Here is a 23,947-nt window from a genome sequence, read left to right as displayed (position 1 = left end):
CATTTTAATACAGTGTGAGGTTGTTTTTCTTTTTACATTTCCCACTGGAAATGTGTGGCGGTCTCTACATCTGCAAGATAAATCTACTTGAGCTGCATTTATTCAGAATTCTGAAAAGGGAAGCCAATGGGGAAATGTTTAAACTTGCATTCTTCCTAATGGCCAGCAGGGGATGACACCTCTGGTTGCAAAAAGAAGTCTTTGTAAATGAGGAAAAAAAAAAAAAAAAAATATATATATATAATATATATATATATATATATACTTTTCAGTTTATTTACATTGTAGACATGAGTTTATTGTTTCAAGTCTTCTCCAATACAGAATTATGTTCATTTAGTAAATTACTGTCCCATTTAGAGTAAAATGGACCATAAAGAGGGGTATGCTTTTGTCTAAATGTCTGTTGCAAAAAACAAGATGGCGACTGCCTAAATGCCATATTCAATTCTTCAAAACTGTAGTAACAAACCCTGCGTGTGACAGGACAGTGAATATGTCTACTTCTTATTTACAGTCTCTGCTACAGTCTAAACATTAGACTTCATGACTTCTGGTATATACAACAACCGGCCAGTGATATTTAAATTTAATATGAATATTGAATATGTTTATGTTCATGTTCAATTCACAATGTCCTCTGAATGGTTACTACAAAATGTACTCTGTTATGGGAGTCAAATGTTCACTTCCTGTTTCCCTCGGACGGTTAACACTGGTTTCTTGTAACCATGACCAAAATCATTCCCTTACCATAACCATGTGATTATAACTGTAACCATGACAACAGAGATCCCCTAACCTTAATAAAACCACGTTTCCCTTACTCTTACCAAATCATTTAGATTTTTGTCTAAACCTACAGTCAAACCTTAGAAACGTAGAAACTTCTTGGTTTATTTTCTAAAGGATGGTTAAAATACAATAGATTTTTGTCCTTTTTAATTTGGTGGACATTTGGGATATTCTTGTCATTAAGATAACGAAAGTTGTCTTGATTGTACAAAAATCAACAACTGCAGAGAGCAAAATATGAAAGTAAGAAGGTGAAATATACAGATAAGCAACACGATGGATGGTTTTCTAAAAAAAACTGACATGATGTTTGAGGTCTTGATAAATGTGGTTGTAAGAATCACTCTAGTCTTTCATTTTACTGCAGCACGGGCTTCACTGAAGAGCGTTTGGGAGCTGTGAAGAACCAAAGAGTAGGAGTGAGAATATAAAAGACGGAGCTGTGGGAGAGCAGAAAGCATGAGGGGATTGTGATGAAGAGCATTAGGAATAAAAGAGAGGTGCTGGGGGGGGGGAAAGGGAACGTTGAAGAGGGGAAAATGAGGACAGTGGTGTGTTTGTGTGAGTGAAAGAAAAATCAGGAGAGAAAGAAGTCCAAGAAGAGGAGGAGGAGAGAGCAGCAGAGGGAGGGAGAGATGATGATTTGTGGCTCTCTCCAGTGTGCTAGCGTTACAGGAATGGCCCTCCAGGGCAGCATGAAAAGCCTCTTGATTGTTAGGAGTGGTAACTGGAGCCCCCAGCTCCTTGCCCTGATAGATTTATTTACATTTCAGCGCCTGGACTCCACTCAGGAGAAAAAAAAATAAAAAATGATACGAGGCAGCCGGGGCATCAATATTTTGTAGTAGCGATGATCCCACTTGCAACCCCGCGGCTCTTTTGTTTCATGACGATGACTTAATGCTGCTGGTGATGCTGCATGTTGCACTGGTCAGCCATTGGCTTATGTGGACACAATTGGTTTACTGGCCATTATATCCATAGACTACATCTGTAATATACAACAATGCCTCTAGAGAAATGTTTTAATGGCTGAGAGTCTTTTTTTTTTCTGTCTGTAATTAACTTTAACTAACACTTAATCAATTGCTTTTTCATGAACATGATTGCATCATCACATCTGATTGAGCTCCACACAGCACTTCTGTCAGCTGTTGCACCACTATGATTCCTTTCAACAAGTCTTTTCCAAATGGCAAGCCTCTCACTTTATTTTAAAAGGTTCGAAGACATTTGTACAGAACCCCTGCTGTGCCAAATATTAGCCAAAAGGTTCAATCTATAATTATAAATGGCCTTCAGGGGTGTAATATCTGCCAATATGTAATTACCAGAAATCAGCTAGTGAATGCCACGCTTTTTCTCAACCTTTTTAGACTGCATCTCTGCATTGTGTTAACTTTGTTTTTTGTTCATCCTGAGAGAATTTCCAGCAAAACATTTTCAGTAACGACAAAAAACAAAACAAAAGGTTAGGTTAGGTTAATGCAACAAACCCACCTTGTTAGGTTGAGTAAACACATCATGTTTGGCCTTAAAAAGGACTGCGTACACTTCGATTTAATACTACGTAACTTGCTTTGACTGTTGCAAAGTCACATGGATGCGTCTAGTGTTCACCCTAACCCTAACTTTCTATTGGTGGTGTTTTTTGTGCTGTGCGAAACAAAAATATGGACAATTTGTGTCAATGTACACAAAACCAGTAGATTATCTAAAATTGCAAAGCCCTCAAAGATACTGGGCTGGATTGTCGCACCTTCAATGCTGCCATGCTTAGGAGCGCCTACAGTGAGAGACCGATTCTCACTCTCTCATATTTTCCAGTCGGCCATGGGAAGCGTTCAACACACAGGCCACCTCCTTAAACCTCAGGGCTCCTGCTGCCTGGACAGACTTTGGCGGCCGGCATCGACTGAGCTCTGACAGACAAAAGAAAAGCACGAAGAGTGATGACAGGAATATACAAGTGAGCTTTTGTCTGTTGTTTCTAGAAGAAAAAAAATGAAGACTCTGCAGCCAAGCTTAAGGCTCTGTAGAGGTGTTTTGAGCTAAATGCTAGAGCTACATTGACAACATGCTCACTGCTAATGTGCAGATTTTTAGCAGCTATAATGGTTACAATGTTCACCATCTAGTTTGACTTTTGCTAAATGGCACTAAAATACAGCAGAGGCTGAGAATGTAATGAGTTTTGCGAACATTTTGCTAGAAAGCAAAGACTTATTGAAATCAGTAGGATTCATCCTCTGGGTGCCATGAATGTAAAAGAAATGTCATGGCAATCCATCCAAAAGTTGAGATATTTCAGTACAGACCAAAGTGGTGGAGCGACCAACACTGACATCTGTGGAGCTAAGAGCGGCTAAAGATAATTGAAACTTTGTATTAAAAGTTTTTCAGTTTGTTTTTTAATAACTGGAAAGACTGAATTCTTACATGTGTAAAATGAACAGTGGATCAAAGGTGTTTCTATACATAAACCAAAGCATTAAAAAGGTGGACTGCGTCAACTAAAAATGCTGAAAAAGGGAAATATAGTAATTTAGCTTCTATGGAAAGGAAATGAACTGTTAGAGAAAAGTAGATAAAATGTGGCATAGTCCGAAAATAACAGCAAATACTTACTTACTTTTAGTAAAAGGCTCCAGTCCAGACGGAACAGAGACATCCTTATGAATTATGATCCCAAACAACTACCTGCTTACCTATTGTTTGTCAATAAGAGCGGCTCCTAAAGCCAACATAATGATTCTTATTGTTATGAGTTTATTTCTAATGGAACAAAGCAATCACATTCAGTTTGGGGAAAGGGTAAACAAATAATCAGAGTGGTTTTAAAGTAGAAGTCAATGTAATGGCAGACTTTCTGGATTTAATGTCTTTGGTGAAACCGCTCGGTGCTACATGTTTTAGAGGCGGTACATTTACTCAAGTGCTGTGCTTCAGTACAATTTTACTTGAGTATGTCCATTTGATGCTTCTCCACCCCATTTGACAGGGAAATATTGTGCTTTTTACTCCACTGCATGCATAACTATACATTCTATGTTCTTTTACAAATGCACTGCTCAAATACTGACGCTTTGTCGTGTCACAAGGCACCATTTAACGTCTGTATGAAACGCACCGGGTCAAACAAACACAGGACTTTCAATCAGGACACTGTGTTCATGTCTTGTCAAAGGTTGAGTTATTTTAAAGTCACGTTAGGGATTTTTCTTATGTTTTTTTTTTGTTTTTTTTTTTTTTTTAGGAGGAAAGCAAAAAGGGAGCATCCGCCATCTTAAGTGCCATCCCAAACCAGTTAGCGAGGATTGGAAGTGGGTTATAAAAAGATCCAACAGCATTAACTAGCTGCCTTTACTGACCACGTGCAATGCAATTTTGTGTTTATTTAAAAAAAAAACATTCCGTACAAGTGATATTGTTCGACTACCCGTACAAAAATTCACTAATCTGCTGAAACTAAAACATTTAATATTGTGATACAGACGTTAACTTTGTATTTAGGATCAAATTTACCCTTTTCTAGTGTAGGAAACGGTGGATGTGTTCATTTGATTGTAAAGGGTTGTTCACACAGAGTAAGAGGGTCAGACTGGAATTGGTTATTGGCTTTTTTTTAAGCTTTTCTTTTATCTTCTCGCTGCAGGGTAATGCATTCTCAAGCTTCATCAGCTTGTGTCTTGTGTCGAGAGTCATTACCCAAAAGGAGAACAACCAGGAAGAGCCAGTAGCTCTGGGAAAGCCAGCAGATATCCACAGGCAGACGGTCCTCAGTCTTAAGTGGAAGAGTAGCAGCAGCCTCTCTCCCATTTAGGATAGTGGGCTATTTAGCCTGACAGCCATTAAATATGAATTAAAAACCACACAGGCCTCTTTGCCTTCGAAAATGTCATTACATATCTTTATGGCGGCCGATTGTTGAATAAGCAGTTTGCAGGGCTCCCCTGGGGGCAAGGCTGGGGATGGGAGTGGAGTGGAGTGGATGGATGGAGGGGAGGGAGAGGAGGGGGGAAGAAACGGGGGTTGTCAGATGAGTGCTGGAGTGGAGAGATGGCAGGATGGACAGATGGATGAAGGAGCGAGGAGGAATGAGAGGATGAGTGGAGGGAAGGCAGAACGAAAAAACACAGGGGAGGGGGGGGGGTGATGAACGGAGGATGGAGAGAGCAGTGGAGGAATAGCGAACAGGCCGGTCTGCTGTAACGGATGAGGCCTAATAGCAGCTGAAATGGAATCTACATTACAGGTCCTAACTGAGTGCAGTACTTCAGGGGCCGGGCCCCGAAAGGAGCAAATAATAGCAGTGGCCTGAAGTGGTGCTTCAGTTTCTCTCCAGCAGATGAGGGAGATGTGTATGGGGGGGGTGGGGGGATGAGATTGAAGGGGGGGGGGAGTACTTCAGAGAGATACTGGCCTTCTTAGTATTTTCAGGGTTGTTAAAAATGTCTCAAAAGGTCAGCATGTGACTGGCGACTCATTTTATTGCTATTGTGTTGGGGGCGTGGCAAAGGCAGCCCAAAAACCGCCGGGCTGTAATTATCCAAGCTGCACCTCCAAATTGTGTTTGGTGCATTGTTAAAGGAAATAAAGATATCACCCTTTGGTTTTGTTGCATTCCCAAATGCAGCCATTGTTGGTTTTAATGCAGCTTATTTCATTGAAATGTATTCTATATACCCCCCCCACGCTAACAACAGACATTTAATAAGGTTATTTTCACTGATGGGCTCAAGTTTATCCGACAGAATAATGCTACAGATTGTCAGGAGAGTCACTGAATGAGAGAGAGAGAAAAAAAAAAAAAAAACATTGTGTTTTTTACATTTTACATTATTATTTTCAGTCAAACACCTCACGGCAAAGTGCATTTGTCTGATTGGGCTGCTACATAACAACAGCATAGTGGCCGTGTCATCCCCAGAGGATGCTGTTTTTTTTCCTATAATTTGGCCTCATTTTACTGCTGAACTTGATTTGGATTTCTTAAATATGTTGCTGAATAAAAGTATAAATATCCACATGCCCCGTGGTGGAGCATTCTTATTTCCCTAAAATACTTTTTTTTTTTCTTCTTTTTAACAAAAAGAAAATTACAGTTTAAAGAGGGGTATGACAAAATGTTATTTCTGTTTCATAATTTTTGCGAGTTTGATTAATTTCTGAGTCAGAAAACAGCCGTCATGGACCATGGATGGATGGATGGATGGATGGATGGACGGACGGACGGAGGTTTGGGGACACATGGCAACAGATTGATGGACGCTCACGGAGGCACGGACGAAGAAATGAACTGACAGATGGAGAGGCAGACCGACCGCCACCGATTGTTGTTCTATTGACCATGTGATTGGTCGATACATTGCTCCGTCTGAAACGTTATCTCCCACTATCAGGTTGTCCCAAGCCGTCTACAAAAACAAAAAAAGACCCCACAACCTATTTGTCCAATGCAAGCATGAAGCAACACCTCACATGGACGAAGCTCCACACATGGCCAGGACATGTCTACTTTTTCATTTGCCAGTTTCTTGCAAAAAAAAAAAAGTGATTCACTCTTATTCAGTCCCTCCTTATGTTCCAAACAGCAATATTTCGGTCGAGCATCTACACACAGAGGTGCACAGCTTCACTTACATTCTCCTTTCCCCTGCATCGCTCTATTTTCTGTGTGTGTGTGTGCTTTCACTCCTGTAAGTCCACTTAAGGGCCTTTGGTTTCAGAGGAGGCCATTGTATTTCCTCCATCGCCTAGCAACCATCACCAAGGCCGGCACTCCATTGTTGCGGAGGCTGAGCACCTGAATTGCCTGCTGCCTGTTTCTACTTTTCAAAATTGTACTGTAATTTTACAAAGTGGTGTTTCAGCATTAGAGAGGGAGAGAGACGGCCGTGCTCCAAATTGGAGGGCTATGAAAATTGGGGGAAGCTTCATTTGGTGGTTTCACATCGGGGAGCTGCGCACATTTGCAAAAGCAACACAAACAAGCGGAGAGGCGGAGACGTTAGGAGCATATTGTGCATTCAGCAAAATGAAAACAAACACTGGGCGATTCATATAGTGTAGAGTATTCGACATATACCGTGTGTGTGTGTGTGTGTGTGCACGCTCATGTGTTGGAGTGACAGGAAATGAAATAGAAATAAAGAGATGCCTGTAAGGGTTTTTGTGAGTAGAAGTGTGTTTATGGCTTCATAGGTTGTTGAAATGCACTTTATAAGGAGAAACTGATAGAGATAAAAATCCACTAAGACAGCTGGACAAAGAGAGAGAAAGGAGAGAGAGAAAAGAGGAGAAAATGGGAAAAATATGAACAGAGCATGTAGTGGGCGGGACCTGAGTGTTGAAAAGGTTTGTGGGCTAGATTTTTCTCTGTGACGTCACTTTTACACAGTTTCCTTGAATAGCACCTGTGTGCATGGGGGCTGTCTGTCCGTCAGTTCTGAGTAAAAACATAACCCATGCCAGCAAAAACATATCTATCAGTGTTCTCCACTGGCCATTGGAGACAGACTGTGTCCTTTTCTTTTTTTTTTCCTCCCTCAGAGGCCAACATCGACTCTGTCTTTAACCGCCGGGTGTTTAGAGATTGGCCCCCTCAACCCTTCTATCTTCTCAACCCCAAAGCATCTTACCTACATACCTTTTTTTTTTGTGAATTCAAAATTCTAAAAATTTGGACAAAGACTCCGCTTTCTCTTTGTGCAGTTAAAATTGCTCAATTTTTTTTGTGCGCCTGCAATCGACGCCTTGTGGATGACCCCAGGTGCCTAATTCAGAAATGGTAAGTACCAACAATCTTTACCTTCAGGATAATCAGTGTGTCTCATTATATTGTATATCTTTAATTGTTTTGACCGAGACGTACTGAGAATTTTTTTGTATCGCCTTTTTGAATATCGACTGTTTTTTCCCCTGTCTACTGCAAGAAATTTTGCTCTGCTGATCCAAAGACATATTTTCCCCTATAATTCATCAGTCTCTTATTGATTTTCAGTTGTGCAACCGGTCCATTCCGTCTCCACGTCCCTGCATTTAACATCAAACTGCACCTAAGATCCTGAGAAATCTGGTTCTTCTTAATCGTTCTCATGAAAGGCATTTAAAATACACACATTTTGATTTAAAAACACAAACGGTTGGTTATCTAGCAACATGCAGAGCTTAGACTGGCACACACACACACACACCACTTTGACTGTAGTGTAGTAATGTGTGCACACACAAATACAAGCCAAAACACACACACACTTACAGATCAGGTTTCATTGTGTCTGTGCGGTACACACACACACACACACACGCACACACAGAGGGTTGTGTGTAGAGTCTGGTGAGATTGCAGCACTGTTGGCCGACATCCTATCAAGTTTCAGTAAATACTCACATCACCTTCTGCGCTCATGGTCAGGATTAACACTCGGTAGGAATCAGTTTCACACAATGAAATTCTACATAAATCATAAAATGCAGAGCCGTGAATGCAGAAATAATTAGTCACTTATTCTTCAGGCAGCGACAGAAAAATCTGAAGAATAGATCTTTTTTATTCTTTCGTTACAAGAAAGAAACATGTTTCTATCTGTTAGAATTGAAGAATAAGTGGATGCAGGTAACACTCGTGTATAAAGACTACAGACAGAAAAATAATCACAATAACAGCTTTGTCCTATACGCTTAATATGCTGTATAGGATTTTATGACATAAGTGACAAACTCGGATATTTAAGGTGACATGTTGGTATATCTCCTAAAATAAAGTGCTTATTCTGATATAATTAAAGCATCTAATATGATTTGTTCACTTTAATGTGTGTCCACCAATTTAATGTGTCCATCACTGTAAAATGTGTCCATCACTGTGACTTATGTCCACCACTTTTATATAGTATGTGTCCGTCATTGTATATATATATATATATATATATATATATATATATATATATATATCCATCATTTGAATACATGTCCATCACATATGTGTTAATCGCTGTAACATGTGCCCATCAGTGTGATACTGTACGTGTCCAACACTGTTATTCTTGTCCACCACTCTGTGTCCAGCTAAAGCATTAACAAAATGGCAAAGTGCCAGTGAGAAACAACTGACTGGCACGTCTTCTCTGCAAAAGCTGAATTCAGAGGTCCGAAACACTATTACTAATGTTGAATTATTGATCACTATTGACAACGCACAGGACCTTACCTAGACCCCTTCAGAATTTATGGACAATGTGGAACTGAATATCGTTATCATAGAGACAAACCCCTGAATGAGTGCAGCAGAGCTTTAGAATTCTGAAGTGGAAAGCATACATTAACATGCTCACAGCATCCGTTCTCTTCACCATTCAACTACTTTACTGCTGCAGCGTCGCTGACTGACAGCTGAATCAGACTGACATTGAACTGATTAGCACTGACGTCAGAACATAAAAACACACCGCAGTGACTGAACGACAGCTTGCGAGCGTTCGTTTTTCTCCTCTCTGTTTCAGGGTGCGGGGGTTATCACCGGCTGCACCGATTCCTCGGATCACACAGATTGTCCCGGCAGATGACCCTGACGCCGGCCTCAAACCTCTCCATCCCTCCGCCTCGTCCTTCCCTCCAGAACGCACTGAACCCTCCACAGGTTCACACAAACCTGTTGGTGTCGTGATTCAAGGTAGAGATGCAGCATGTTATGTGCATGATTTATGCTGGTGCAGAACCTAGAAGTGTAATTCTGTAAGTTTATGAATACAATTTAGAGGCAGGAGGGATCGAAATATTCAACACAAGTCAATAAAGATGCACGTTTTATGACTTTATGATTCTTCTTTTCAGATATGAAAAATGGTAGATGAAGCATAAGGAAGTAGTCACCCAGAGATAAGTGCAGTAATTGAAACAGAACAAACATCTATAAGTGTTTTTCTCTCGAGCACGAGTTTGAGCACTTTTACAGAATGTTTTTTTGACAGGCTGCCAACCGAGTCATTTAATCTCCACAAGGAGAAGGCCGCTCGGGACTGCCAGTTCTTCTGTGACGAACAGGCCCCGGCCTTCAACCGAGACGTCTGCAAGTGCTGAGGAAAGTTTCGTTTTTTTTGTAGGAGAGCCGCGGAGGTTTTTTTGTCTAAAGCTCATTCAGCCCTCCCTCCTCACAACAGGACCGTACTTTAGCTCAAGGAGGCCACCTTCAGTACGACGTGTAGCTTGGCAACAGAGCAGGAAGGAGTGTGTAGTGACAGATTAACACTGGAGAGAAAGATAATGCTGTTTAAGTTCTATGCGTTTTATTGAGAGAGCTAAGATATATCCTTTATATAAAATGCTTTACAAGAATTTTTCATTTACATAGAAAAAGAACGAATTTTCGAAAAATGCCGCTCAGGTATTTGACAGGAAAGGAGGTAAATCTCGTGGCCTTCACTGTCTGGATGAGCGAGTCCATGGCAGCGTGGAAGACTAGTGATTTTGTTGTTCTGTTGTTAAACTGACAACAAGTCATTGTCTCCCTCACTGCTTTGAGACACAAGCTAGAACTGAACCTTTTTATTTATTTTTTTTCTCTCAAAATGTGACACTGAGAACTTCCTTTCAGGTATTTGCATCATGAAGCATCACCTGCTCCAGTTTTCTTCCAAGAATAATGAGCAGTAATTACATCCTGATGTCTCACTATTGTTCACAACAGACTGAACGATGTCAAATCTCGATTAATCTCCTTCAAGAAGTCCCACAATTTTGTGTGAAAATCCAGCATCAAATGTTTAAAGGCTCCATTTTTAAAAAAAAATGTTAATCTTTTTATTATATATGACCCATACATTTGCTTCATAGTGGAAATTAACGGCCGAGACAGGACTGATAGAAATCTATTTTTCTTTATAGCATGCAAATACTTTTGAATTATTTTATAGGTCAAGAATTATTTTATTCTGTGTGTTTTAAAAAATCATTACAGATCTTTAATGTTGTGTTTGGTTTTAGAGTGGTTTACTTTTTTTCCTATTAATCATTTCCTTTTCAATTAAAAAGGCTTACTATTGCAGGGATCATGGTGAGTTTTTCTGTCTGGACGAGACGGCAGCAGACAGAAAGATGTTGATTTGACAAGTAAGAAACACAATTTCTTCTTGGAAAGTAATTTGTCAAAACAAATTTACCTCACAATACCGTTTATCATAATGTTGAACATACTGTTCAAACTGTGCTTCAACTGAAAATATTACTATCCTTTTGTTATTCTTAGAGGGGAAAAGCTCATGCTGTTTCTTAGAAATGCTTAATGGAAAATGGATAAAACTGTATTTGAGATATTTCTGAGATATTGATTGACTCTGCTTACGCTGCGTCCAACTGTTCAATTAAACTAAAAAAAATGCATCAGTTGTTAATCTGCTTATTTATTTGTTTTATAAGCTTGTGAAGGCGATTTAATTGTATTTTTCCCCAAGCTTAAAGGTTGTTTGGATAAAAAAAAAAAGGACTTTTACACGGTTTGTTGTGTTTATCATTCTGATTGTACATGAGGTTAATTATTAGCCCTAGTCAATACAGCCATTAATTTGGGTTGATCTAATCAATCTGATATCATCCACGCTGTAAGCTTGACTCCAACCTGTTTGACAGCCTACTTCAGAATATTGAACCATGAATGATGGTAAACACCAATGACCCAAAGGTCAGAGGTAATGTTGATATCGACTTCCACTCCAATGAGTAACTCATCAGATTCTGCTACAATATATATATTTCATTTCAACTTGAGTACTTGCCCTTTTGGCCTTTTCTTAAATTAATCGCTGCACTCGCAATGCAAATCAAATATTTGCTCATATAAGTCAAAATAAAGAATACGTCAGCTCAAAATGATGACTTTTGAAACCCCTTTAATGACGACATTCAGGCATCACATGTCAGATGGCTTAAAGACAGAAAGGAGAACGACAAGGGAAGCATTATTTTGGGCAGAACAAAAAAGTGACTCTTTACTGGGCTTGCAGCAGTTCCTTGATCTGGTCCATCACCTGCTGGAAGAACCTGGGCATCATGTCGGTCAGAGTCTTCACCTGGGCCTGTAAGTTGTCGGTCAGAGTCTTGAAGTTCTCCGTCATGGGCCTGATGTGCTCCTCGATGTTGCCGATGTAGGGCTTGGCCTGCTCCTGCAGGTTGGTGGCCTCGGCCTGGACCCTCTCAGCCAGAGTCTGGATCTTGGACATGCTGTCCACCACGTAAGTCCTGTGGGAGGAAGAGGAAGCAACATTCTCCGGTTATTAATGCTGCTGACTCTGCCTTGTATTTTTATTTGTTGTTGTTGCTTATTTGTATTTGAATAAAGAAAAATTAACTAAAACTGACTGAAAATGTGTTAAGTGTGACTTTTCAGGAAAACCTTTTGAGAATCACGGTGTATTACTGTCCAGGTTTTAGGTCACGATAGTGTAATTTAATCCGAAAAACAACCCATTTACTGTCCAAAGAGTTGATAGCCTTTTAGCCTCATGTTTTTCTTATTTGCAATCAAAAATATGACTTAATTTTAACAATTGACAGAAAATGACTCATTTGTTGTTGGTTTTTTTGCCAGTTTTTCTCATGTGTCGTTTCTGAATTACATGAGATTTTCTATAAATAAATTAACTTCTACAGAGAGTATTCGTGTTTAAATTAGATTTTTAAAAATGAAGTCAAATTTGCAGAGGGAAAATAATCCCTCCTGGAACTTCCATATGACATTTGAACATATTATTTTAGGAGCAATTAAGCTGACATACAGTCATGTTAACACCTTAATCCTGGCGATTTACATTCAAAGTTTAAGCATAAAGCATTTAACTGAATACCCTATCCAACCTGTCATGCACACAGAGGGGAACAGTGGTTTTAAATCTGTAGAGCCCCACAATTACAGGCACAGCAAAGTCAAAGTTACTGCACCCTGAAAAAAAATAGACCGTAATGAAACACTGAATGCAGTGCAGAGAATACTTACTGGGCAGTGTTGGTCACCTCCAGAGCCTTGACCTTCTCCACCATGTCCTGGGTGGTGCTGGTGATGCTGGCCGACATCTCACTGATGAGCTTGGCGAACTTGTCCATATCAGACTGGGCGTCACGCTTCACCACTGACTTGGCCTCAGTGCCTGTGAACACACATTTACTCGTCTTTATCCACTCAATTTGATTCACACTCGCACAGTGCAGGGCCTGAAGACAGTTATGAATATGAACAGTGATAGCTTTAATTCATCAGATTGAAGGGTAAGCCTGCACAAAACCCTTTGAATTTGGTTGATTTTCAAATTTTGAAAAAGGTGCAGGTTCAACTTTGGGTTCAGAAAGATCTGACCTTTTATTACAAATGCTTATCGCTTTTTTACAGGTGCTGAAAATGAACCAGATATATTAAGAAGTTATTTTATATATTTCTTAGTCTATGCCTGATCTTACAAATACATTACGTATATGAAATAACAGGGAAACTATTGCTTACCATGGGCAACAGCCAGCACAACGACAAGAGCGGCAATGATGGAGAACTTCATGACTGCGGATGAGCAAGACAAACCTGGAGAGAAAAGTTAAGGGGTTATTCAATATGACACTGAAAGTTGCAGAGATTACAATAAAACGGTGGCAAACTGTAGTAAGCATCACAAGCACAAACTTTTAACATAAAGCTATAAATTGAAACAGTCAAATGTTTTTTCCTCAAACATATGAATGAAACAATTTTGCCTGCAGCCATACAGAGGATCAGAAACACCAAGGAAGAGACTCACCTTAAATCCTGAGGTTCTCGGGTCAAACTGTGCCTTCTGTCAGAGAGACGGAGGCTTTTATAACGGGATGAGTTCATCACGGCTAATCACAATTGAATCACTTCCAAAACAAAGAGGTGCAGAGGAATACAATACTTCAGTGGTCTGAACCTTGATGCTTGATAGCTGCCACAAGATAGTCCACTCTGTGTGTGTGTGTGTGTGTGTGTGTGTGTGTGTGTGTGTGTGTGTGTGTGTGTGTGTGTGTGTGTGTGTGTGTGTGTGTGTGTGTGTGTGTGTGTGTGTGTGTGTGTGACCTCGTTTCTTGACTTTATTTCTTTTTCACTTTATTTCTACATTTTTGTACTTACTGGAGTATTTTATACTTTTAAATTAGTAAAAGTTACAACAAAAAAAAGAAAGCTGGAGTTACGGGTTACTTTAAAGATCAAAGTTTTACATAAAGAACAGATCAACTTGAAATGTGATGTATTGTTATTGTTTTAAATTAAACTACCCAGGTGGTAAAATTGAGCTTTTCTTCAATCAGCTACATCTAAAAAGGCTTCATACACATTATAGCATCAGCAATAACAATAGTATTTTTTTTTCCTTTTAATTATTTCCACTTTTATTAAAGTAAAATATCTGATACTTCTTCCATAACTTGCAACTTTTAGTGACTGATATATAAAATGAAATTCAAAATATACATTTCATTTTCCACTTATGTTTTTAACTTTATTGTGTGAATTATATCCTTTTTAATAATAGTGTTTCATTTCAGAGCCCTGATCTTGTTTTTTTGTATGTGTCCTGTTTTTTGATGATGGCAGTGGTTCACTCATACATTGTTATCTCCTTAACAGAGGGTCAGTTGATGGGACAGAGTTGTGCTGAAGGAGCCGTGAACACTTGATCATATCAGCAGTTCGCCACATACTGTATGTAAAAAGCTCCTGATAACCTCATCACAGGAGATACTGACTGCGGTTCCGATGTGCGTCATCACTTTCCTGTCTGTTACTTCATATATATTCTTGTATGTCTACAAATCATCAAATGGTTGAAATCATTTGGTTTGTATGTGCATTTCAGTCGCAATTCTTTCAGTATATAAAACATATTGTGTTCGGTTCTTTTTTTTGTGTGTTGTTACATCCGTAGGCAAGCTTGTTTGTCTGTCTTGTCACTATAGCAACCTACTTATCCATTTGTTTTTGGACCCCTTGATATTACACTCCTTGTTTGGGAACAATGAGGTATGATAAAGACATACAAAGACCTTCTCATATCATTAGCAGACTTAATGTGAAAATGATATAAAGAAAAATGTTGATTGTGTTAACTTTTCAGTCGTTTCATGTCTGCTCTGAATATATCCTGCAACAACAATTAAATTGCACATTTGCACTTTTTGCGTGTCTGATTGTGGATGACACTATGGGCTATATGGCTGCCTATTGATACAGAGGGGATATGGACATTTACGTGCTCACATGATAGTTCAGCATCTATTAGATTAACGATCAGGTCAGCTATTATTTGTCTTTAGCATGCATTTTGCTCACTTTAGGCCAGTAATAGTATGGTATTGTGACACGTGTCCATCGAAATAAAATAACTTTATATTATATCAAGCTATTGTATCAAGCTACAGACTTATAAGAAATAATATTTTTTAAATGCCTATGTTAAGTGTTGGAATATCTACAATTTATGTGGTTATCTTAACAGAGTTCACTTCAGTTAGAATACCTTACATACCTCTGGGTCTACTGTGGTCAAGAGAGCTCCTAACTCGACACCAAACCAGTGTCTCTCTATCTGACCTCTGACACACTTTTCTTTTATTCAACTATCAAACCATGTTTTTGATTATATAGTGGTTTTAGAGTGCAATGTATCAGGGCGAGCAGCACACTGATCCTTTTCACCTAAAAGCTCCAAGGATTCCTCCGGCAAACTAGACGACAACATTGTAGGAGCAGTCTTTTGAATTTGAAAAGTGGAAAGTGCTTCCTGCCACCTTGTGTTTAAACTGATTTTCCCCCACTTAAATGTGACCTCAACTAGATGTTTTCTCTTTCCAAACACCTAAGAAATCCATTGATACCAACCATCCCATGCAGTTTGGGGCAAACACCGTGGCAGCAGTATAAATGTGCAATTTTATACTGCTATAGAAAACCCCAAATGCAACAATTGGGGTTAACAGGAAAGCTGAGACCTTTGTCTATGATGTTAGTCCCCATAGTGGCCATATAGTTGTACTGAGATCATTTCTTTTTAACTTGACCTCACTATATAAAATGATGTGTTGTGACCTCTAGGATAATCACAGCCTCATGAAACTTTACAATCACAAACCAGAGAACTATGGCTTTCAGATGATGTGTGGTCCTCCAGATATATTGAAAATAAATCGGTTTCTTTAGCAATCAACGAAAAATGCAATTCTTGCACTAATCTCCAAATGTCAAAAGTCTTCCAAGTTTTCTTCTAAGGTCTTGGCGTCTTAATGTGGTATTTCAGGGGTATTTTTATATCATTTTTTATCAATACTGAAGTGGTCACAAATCTTCAGCCTCCTAGTCCATAGCAGAGGCATTGTACAGAGTCTGCTTTGATTCAACATGCGTGTCTTCCATCACAACCTTACTCCATGTTTTTTTTTTTGTCAAATCAATCTCCACTCTGCTATGATCCAACTCACCACCAGATGGGGATCTCTTCCTGAGTGTCCACAACATGCAGCCTCAGTCTGTGTGGGTGTGCATGAGAGCCATCTGCTGGTCAGCAACAAACAATGCCAAAATAAAGCAAAATCGTGGTTTGGCATGGGGTTTAAGCAGTGGTTGAGGAAGTATTCAGGTCATTTACTTAATAAAACTAGGCTTCTAATACCACTGTACACATTTTCTGTTACAGGTAAAAGTTGCCCAGAAAATATAACTTAAGTAATGTTATTGTAGTAGGTTATGGCCTACCAGTAAACAGGAGAATGTACTTAAATTACTAAAATGTAAAGTAAAGGTACTCAATGCAGACAAATGCCATGTGATTATAGCATTAGATTATTATTATTACTAAAAAAGAAAGCAGATTTCACCGTTATAGTAGGTTGAGGTGGAGCCAATATGAAACTATTTTGTATCGGACTGTTTTAACTAATAATTATTTTAATGATGGATTAGTCTGATGAATATTTCACTCAGAAAATCGACTCAAATGACTTAAACGATTATCAAGCCTGCAGTCTATTAACAGACTTTGTTTTGTTTAGATATGACATTGATGGACAAATATATGATGTCTGAGTGACATGCCATTTTTGGCCACTATTTAGCACTGTAGTAACTATAAATATATTATTATTATATTCCTTTATTGATCCCCATGGGGGAAATTCGGGTGTTGCAGCAGCTCAACTACATAGAAACAGATAATAAATAAAACATATTATACAAAAAAAAAAAAGTACAGTAAACATACAGTAAAATAAAGAAATATGTCTGTATTTCCTTTAAATATCTCTATATTTATATCTATATTACTAAAGAACTTGTAAAGAAATCTTATTAGATTGGTAAAATTAAATTAAAAATTATCTGTCTGTCTGTATTTCCTTTAAATATCTCTATATTTATATCTGCAGTCTTATTAGATGGTGAAATTAAATTATCAAAAAAAAGAGTAAAGAACTTGTAAAGAATAAAATGTACTTTATCCAAGTTTGGTCTCACTCCCTACCAGTTGGTGGCGGTAATGAGCAAATCCGTTGTTCGCAGAGCGCCAATAAACACCAGCGAAGAAGAAGTAACCCGGAAACACCCGCCGACCTGTGGGCTCTTGTATGCGAACACAGACGACACAGACAGGCATCATGGCGGACGTGTTGGATCTTCATGAAGCGGGAGGAGAGGACTTTCCTATGGATGAGGATGGTGATGGTAATACTAATACATAACAGACAGGTGGAAAAAAAAGCTACATGAATTTAGAAACTATTTGTAAATTTATAGGCCTACATTAATTAGCTTTAAATGCTACGAGCGTGGTAGCAGGCCTGAGACATGCTAACAAGCTAATGCTAAGCTAACAACGCACTGGTGGTTCATTGAAAGCTATGTGTAGAAAATAGCTATGTCGTGGTGCAGATATGTTAAGTTCCCTTTTACAAAACAAGTTTAATTGAATGCATTTCCTTATATTAAGGTGTAAACACCTGAAGCTGTAACAAGTAGCATGTTGTTAGCCACCGTTAGCAAGCTAGCTAGTTGAGTCTTTTTTATATAAAGTTAGCTATGGCTAACTTAAGTTAAGATAATGATGCACCATTTAAGATAAGGCTATGTTTAGTGATGTTTTTGTGTAACCCTGGCATTAACCATAAATGAAAACCTCCATAAGTAATAACATGATTGTTTTGAAACTTGCAAACTGAGTGCAAAGAAATATGTAACTTTAATATTTGTAGTGTGCATTGATTCTGATTTATTCAACTGTTCTTCCCCCAGAGAGCATCCACAAGTTAAAGGAGAAGGCCAAGAAGAGGAAAGGACGAGGCTTTGGCTCAGGTGAGCTCTCACAGTTTTTGGTATGTTCTTTCATGCTTAATACAGTGTATTTAATAGCAGTGTTTTTAATATTTCTCTATGTTGCTGTTTCCAGAGGAAGGAGCGAGGTCCAGAATCAAAGAGGACTATGATACTGTGGAGCAGGACGGGGACGAGCCAGGCCCTCAGAGATGTAAGTTTGGACGTTCATATTCAATATTTAATTTAAACTTAAGCAGAAAGAATAGGAGTCTAAGATTCACATTATTCAAACTGAAGTGCCTCTTGGATCAATCGAGTTACTACCTTTTCTCCTTTGTTCATATTTCAACATTAACCTACAGCAGTTAACACAACTTATGTATAAGATCTGTGTTATCACCCATTATTGTCCTTTTTTTAAAAACTCCTACAACTCAGCAATGCATTAAAACATATGTTCATATAAACAACCAGCTGGTTTTATTTTTTAAATGCCCTCTTTACAATTTTTCTATTTTTATTTGTCCATGTCTGTAGCTGGAAATTTGATGTTGCTCAGCTTATTTGCCTGAGCAATAACCTGTTAATGATTAAGTGTCCTATAGAAAAAGTAATGTCAACATTATGTATAGAAAAAGAGCACCATGATAAACTCATTTAAAAAATCTCTTAAATTTATTTTATTTAGCTGTTTTTTTATTTATTAATTTAGTTATGCAATTCAAATTTAATGTAGACCCATAAAAGCCACAAACTGGAGCTCAGTAGGCTTTATATCGGTTAGAGCAGTATTTATTTGTACATTTTGCACAGAATGAGAGCTTTAGTAATCTCAATTCTAGTTGTCATTAGATTACATTAACAGTGCTGCTTTGTTTATTGTTTGACCCTTGACGCCTTTTCTTGTCTTTGTCTTGTTGCAGCTGTGGAGGGCTGGATCCTGTTTGTGACAGGTGTACATGAAGAGGCCACAGAGGAAGACATCCATGACAAGTTTTCAGAGTTTGGAGAAATCAAGAACCTGCATCTGAACCTTGACCGCAGAACAGGTTACCTCAAGGTGAGACAGATATCCATGCAGCCTGGGCATGCTTTTTGAGTTTAAAGGTGTCCTGCATTTCATGCACCAGATATTCACATTCAGACTATGCACACCTGTTACTGTTTTTTAATTGACACAGCCTATAAGCTGCTTGATTGTTTTAATAGGTCGCTAATGTTGTTTTTACTTGGTCAATATAATCGGTTATTTATAATACACATCACCTTGTCTTTCTAACAATCTGATGGATGGATCGACTTGAATGTTAACCTGTGAAGTTGGTAAATAAAGATAAAAAATAACGCTAGATGGATTATATACTTGCTCAAACCCACAATAACCAGCTTTCTTGTAGAGCTGAACCATTTTTTCAACAGCCGCAATGCAAGTAAACTTGTCAGCAGTGCATCACGGTACAGAGAGTACACCCTTTTTTTTAACTTGCTGGGAAATGAACTTCAGGAAGGCGTTTTCCTGAATAAATATGAAGGCAATTGCGTCAATCCGATAGATAATATAATTTAAGATGGTTTAATAGAATTTTGGGGGCTGGTTTTGCACATCTTCCTGTCATTAAGTTATCTAAGAGGTGACTGATTCAATTGGTGTACCATAAGGAGAAAATCTTGTTGTTTTTGTATTTTGCTTTAAAGTTGGTGAAAAAATAAACTTTTAGTCATCTAAAAAAGATGGTTTGGAGCACAATGATTTTTTTTCATAGTGCCCTGCAACTTTTTACCAAATTCATTTTATTTTTATGCTTTGGCTGTAAATACACTGATACCCTGTTTACACCTTACATTAACATGCCTCTTAGGTGATATGACCACAAGGGGAGAGCTTGAAAGTACGTCAGTTCACACCTGGCAATAGAATGCGTCTCGATTGACCACTTGTGATTGGATTTCATTACTTTGCTCCATATGCAAAAAAAAAAAGACAGACACAATTTCCTTTTGCAAAGACCCAACAGTAGAGATGAAAATAATTTTTTCCATCATACTAACAGTACAGCCAGACACTACTTCTCCTCCGCTTGCTCTGTGCACAGGAAGGCGTAGGAGTTAATAATACACATACCATACTGACAAAAAATGTAATAAATGATATCTAAACAAGATAGAGCGGGTCTACTCCTTGGTGTGTTATAGGCAAACCAAAATGCTTGACGCTCTCTTAATATTTCTGTATGGGCTTTTCAAAATTTGCGGTCAAAGCCAACTGACAAGATTTGAGAACCAACTGATCGACAGAAACCAACAGAAATGTGCTTTATCTATACAAGTAAACCATGTTGTCACTGCCCCTTGCTAATGGCGGTTTGTTAACGTATAACATTTGTCGTATTTTAAATAAAAGTCTAATTTCAGCACATGGTAAAACTTGAAAATATACTGATACGTCAAACGAGACCGAATTGAAGTCTGTAGAGGTTTTGTTCAGAATGCATCTGTTTTCTCATTGTGCAGTATGCTATGCTCCAGTATACACACTAACCCATTGTTTTTTAAGTTCTCCTCCAAGCCATAAGGTGGCAGCATGGTTTCGAATATTAAATAAGAACAAAATGTCTTTGCCCCTGAAACAGTCATTTAAGTCGAGTATAGGCTGTCCATCACAGGCTGTTTGAAGATTTAAATGATTTAGCAACAATCTCACATTTGTATTGCAAGTATTTTAAATACTTGGTAGTGACGCTTTTGTGCAAAATTTTAAATGTTTCCCCAGTGATCCCACACTTGTGTCAGCAGGGCCATTATGATGGTCCGCCTGAAGAGTATAAGACCGAGGGATCAGTGGTCCCGTTTTATGCTGCGTTGTACATTTTCCAATTTCCACTAAATTCCCAAGCAGTGATGCCATGAATGTCCACTAACTCTCATGCTGTCCTAATGACTGTTTCTAGGGATATGCACTGGTGGAGTATGAGACGTACAAAGAGGCCCAGGCAGCCATGGAAGGGCTCAATGCCCAGGACATGATGGGTCAGCCTATCAGTGTTGACTGGGGATTCGTCAGAGGGCCTCCCAAGAACAAGAGGAGGTGAGTCTGGTGTTTGTTTGGCTGTGGAAGCAGTAACTTCCCGGTAAAGGGAGTACTCGTCACTCTGCTTTTTTAAATAATGCTAATTTTGTTACAATGTCATCAATTTTGAATATATCCCCAGTACATGGTGTTTTATAAACCTGAAAATGTAGCTATTTAGGCTATCTAGATAAAAGTGATGTGTGATCTTAATTATTTATTGATGTAATGTTTTTTTTTCTTAATATCATTTTCAATAACAGAGCAATGTTTTTTCACAGGACTGGCGGACGTAGACGCAGCAGAAGCCCGGACAGGAGGCGGCGTTGAGTACAGCAGTCGTCACTGGCTTGAGGGGATGTCCGTCACTTTGTCGGGCAGTTTATAATCCTCATCTTCTCATAAGAAACTTTTTGTACAGTATTTTTGTTGTATGGCATCTAGTTGTGCAATTTTAAAAATATTGGGATAGGGAGATAATCTTCTTAAAAGATGAATAACAAAGAACCAATTGGCCAAACAGCAGCATTTTCAATTTTCTATTAATTGCTTATGCTGCTTTAAATTGCAACGGAAGGATCCATTCAGCTCCGTCAGTGAAAACTGATTTTACTTTAAACACCAACCTGTACTTTGCAGGTCCCTAAAAAAAAATAAAAAATATCTTGTTTCAGTTTTCTCAATGTTACATGCATTTTGTTGTTCTTTTTTTTTTTATATAATACTTGGGGTGGGGAAATTAAACTTTTTAAAAAGGCACTTGTGTTCACTGTTGTGTTTTTATTTAGCCCTCCTAATGACGTGGAGTTTACATCACACAAGATGACCTCACCCAGGCAATGGTGACGCCCCAGCTATTTTGTCAACTCCAAAGCACCTGTCACTCTGGGCTGTGAGGGCCACACTCATAGGCTGCTGGGACAAAAAAAAAAAAACACCCGTGCCCTTTTTATTTCTCTGCAGCCAATTGGCAAACGAATGCTTCTGCACTCTGTCCTTCCCATTTGGTGTTTACTCTACTGAGGAACATCACTCAAACGCACCCTGAATGCTCATTGGCTGTAATAAATGTCAATGAAAGCGGCGCTTCTCTCTGATTGGACGGATCCTCTTGGAAGGGGGCGGGGCTTAGCTATTCGCTTGACGTTGTTGTTGTAAGTGTTGGAGAAATTACTTTGTCGGCGGTGGTCCTGTTTGGGTGGGTTTTACGCGTAGCTCCACCCGATTAAGATGCATAAAAAGTTAGGAGTTGATGGTGTTGGAAGCGTGTTTGATATGCACAAGTAATCAGTGACTGGGGGACTAAATGGGACGATGACAAACACATCTGCGAGGCCGCTGAAGGTAAGCAGTAAAGGGACTCCGGCTACTAGGAGCTAACGCTAGCTGCTGATTAGCCAGGCTTGGAAAGTAGCCACGAACCGTCTACTTAACCGAAAAGCAAGGCACTTCTTTGCAATGAGAGTTCATGCATACGTGCAGCAGTCTCTCAAAGGGACTATTAACCCGACTCATCCGTGCACATTAAAGTTACTGTGAGTGTAAAACCGTGCATGAACCCACCATGCTCCTGAACGCATCACTGCGTTTATGTAAGCATGTGTATTGTTCTTTCATATTTTGTGGCAAAGAATAGTCGTAGCCATAATGGCTCATATTAAACAATCAGGGCAGTAGCATTGATATGCATGTATTATATAAACATATATATATATATATATATATATATGTGTGTTTATATACATAGCAGGTTGGGGAAGTGAACCTTAGCTGTCAATTAACCTTTGTAGCTGCATGCAGGTTAAACAATGCATTTTTAAAGTTGTACTGATTGGGACATGTATGTATGTATTTATATTTATTTCTTATGTTTTTTGCCTTAAGTGTTCACTTAATTTGCAGTATCTAGGTTTCTAATAGCAGGCAGTCACGATTCACAATATTCAGTTCAGTTTATTTTGTATAGCCAAGAATCACAAATTACAATTGTGCCTCAGAGGGCTTTACAATCTGTACACATGAGACATCCTCTGTCCTTAGACCCTCACATCCTCTGTCCTTAGACCCTCACATCCTCTGTCCTTAGACCCTCACATCCTCTGTCCTTAGACCCTCACATCGGCTCAGGAAAATCTCACCCCTTTAACAGGGAGAAAAAAGGAAGAAACCTCTGGGAGAGCGACAGAGGATGGATCCTTAAAGATAAAGAGGTTTTTATTGTCATTGTAGTGATTGTAATTCCGTTTGGTAGCCCTCAGCCAGCCAGCAGCAGCGAACAACAAACACAATAACAACAATATACAAGATAAAAATACACAAAAGGAATGAAAACTTTACTATGTACAGCAGGTGAGTATTTAAAATGTAAAATGTGTGGATCCTTCTCCCAGGATGGACAGAATGCAATAGATGCCATGTGTACAGAATGAACAATACAACACATTCACTGTATATATGACATAAATGATTCATATAATCAGAGTAGTAAGCAGAGTAACGAAGGAGAAAAAAAATTAAGACTACTTATAATAACAGCCGCAATTATTATAGTAGAAATATCCGAGCCCAGTTTTTCATTTAAGGCGCATGTGTGATGTAACCTTCTCTTAAAGCTTGGAGTAAACTCTTTGCACTTACAGGTTATTCCTCACTTATCACCCCTTAAAAAAAAAAAGCCTGGTGTTTAATTAGTGGCTAGCCCGATGGAGTGAGGCGAGCCAGCAGCGCGAGATCATTTCTTCCCAAACACTGCGTTGCCAGATATGTGTGACTAACAGACAGAGCTG

The 23,947-nt window shown here is 38.8% G+C and overlaps 2 protein-coding genes across 3 annotated transcripts; one reads left to right on the top strand and one right to left on the bottom strand.

Annotated features, from left to right (window-relative positions):
- Positions 1-11,780: 11,780 nt before the first annotated feature.
- On the bottom strand, positions 11,781-13,337 carry LOC129110251 (type-4 ice-structuring protein LS-12-like). Its single transcript, XM_054622441.1, has 3 exons — positions 13,286-13,337; positions 12,785-12,935; positions 11,781-12,030 (listed from the first exon to the last, which is right to left on the bottom strand). Exons 1-3 carry the CDS (start codon positions 13,335-13,337, stop codon positions 11,781-11,783), a joined length of 453 nt encoding a protein of 150 aa, XP_054478416.1.
- A 4,057-nt stretch (positions 13,338-17,394) lies between these two features.
- On the top strand, positions 17,395-21,914 carry rbm8a (RNA binding motif protein 8A). 2 transcript variants are annotated; one of them, XM_054621267.1, is made up of 6 exons: positions 17,395-17,500; positions 18,074-18,133; positions 18,228-18,305; positions 19,018-19,154; positions 21,043-21,179; positions 21,443-21,914. In XM_054621267.1, exons 1-6 carry the CDS (start codon positions 17,410-17,412, stop codon positions 21,489-21,491), a joined length of 552 nt encoding a protein of 183 aa, XP_054477242.1. In that variant the 5' UTR covers positions 17,395-17,409; the 3' UTR covers positions 21,492-21,914. The 2 variants fall into 2 exon arrangements, with proteins under 2 accessions (XP_054477242.1, XP_054477241.1); XM_054621266.1 differs by having other exon boundaries at positions 17,399-17,506.
- The last annotated feature ends 2,033 nt before the right edge of the window (positions 21,915-23,947 follow it).

Source organism: Anoplopoma fimbria, chromosome 20 (genome assembly GCF_027596085.1).
Source record: "Anoplopoma fimbria isolate UVic2021 breed Golden Eagle Sablefish chromosome 20, Afim_UVic_2022, whole genome shotgun sequence".
NCBI classification, from domain to species: Eukaryota; Metazoa; Chordata; class Actinopteri; order Perciformes; family Anoplopomatidae; genus Anoplopoma; species Anoplopoma fimbria.
Note: the sequence above shows the minus strand (reverse complement) of the source record. Positions and strands in the feature narration are given on the sequence as shown.

Coding starts and splice junctions, on each gene's coding strand:
- LOC129110251 (XM_054622441.1), bottom strand. CDS start 13,337: ATGAAGTTCTCCATCATTGCCGCTCTTGTCGTTGTGCTGGCTGTTGCC. Junction 12,936..13,285: donor TGTGCTGGCTGTTGCCCATG/GTAAGCAATAGT, acceptor GTGTGTTCACAG/GCACTGAGGCCAAGTCAGTG. Junction 12,031..12,784: donor GAGGTGACCAACACTGCCCA/GTAAGTATTCTC, acceptor TTCCTCCCACAG/GACTTACGTGGTGGACAGCA.
- rbm8a (XM_054621266.1), top strand. CDS start 17,410: ATGCGAACACAGACGACACAGACAGGCATCATGGCGGACGTGTTGGAT. Junction 18,306..19,017: donor CGAGCCAGGCCCTCAGAGAT/GTAAGTTTGGAC, acceptor GTCTTGTTGCAG/CTGTGGAGGGCTGGATCCTG. Junction 21,180..21,442: donor CCTCCCAAGAACAAGAGGAG/GTGAGTCTGGTG, acceptor GTTTTTTCACAG/GACTGGCGGACGTAGACGCA.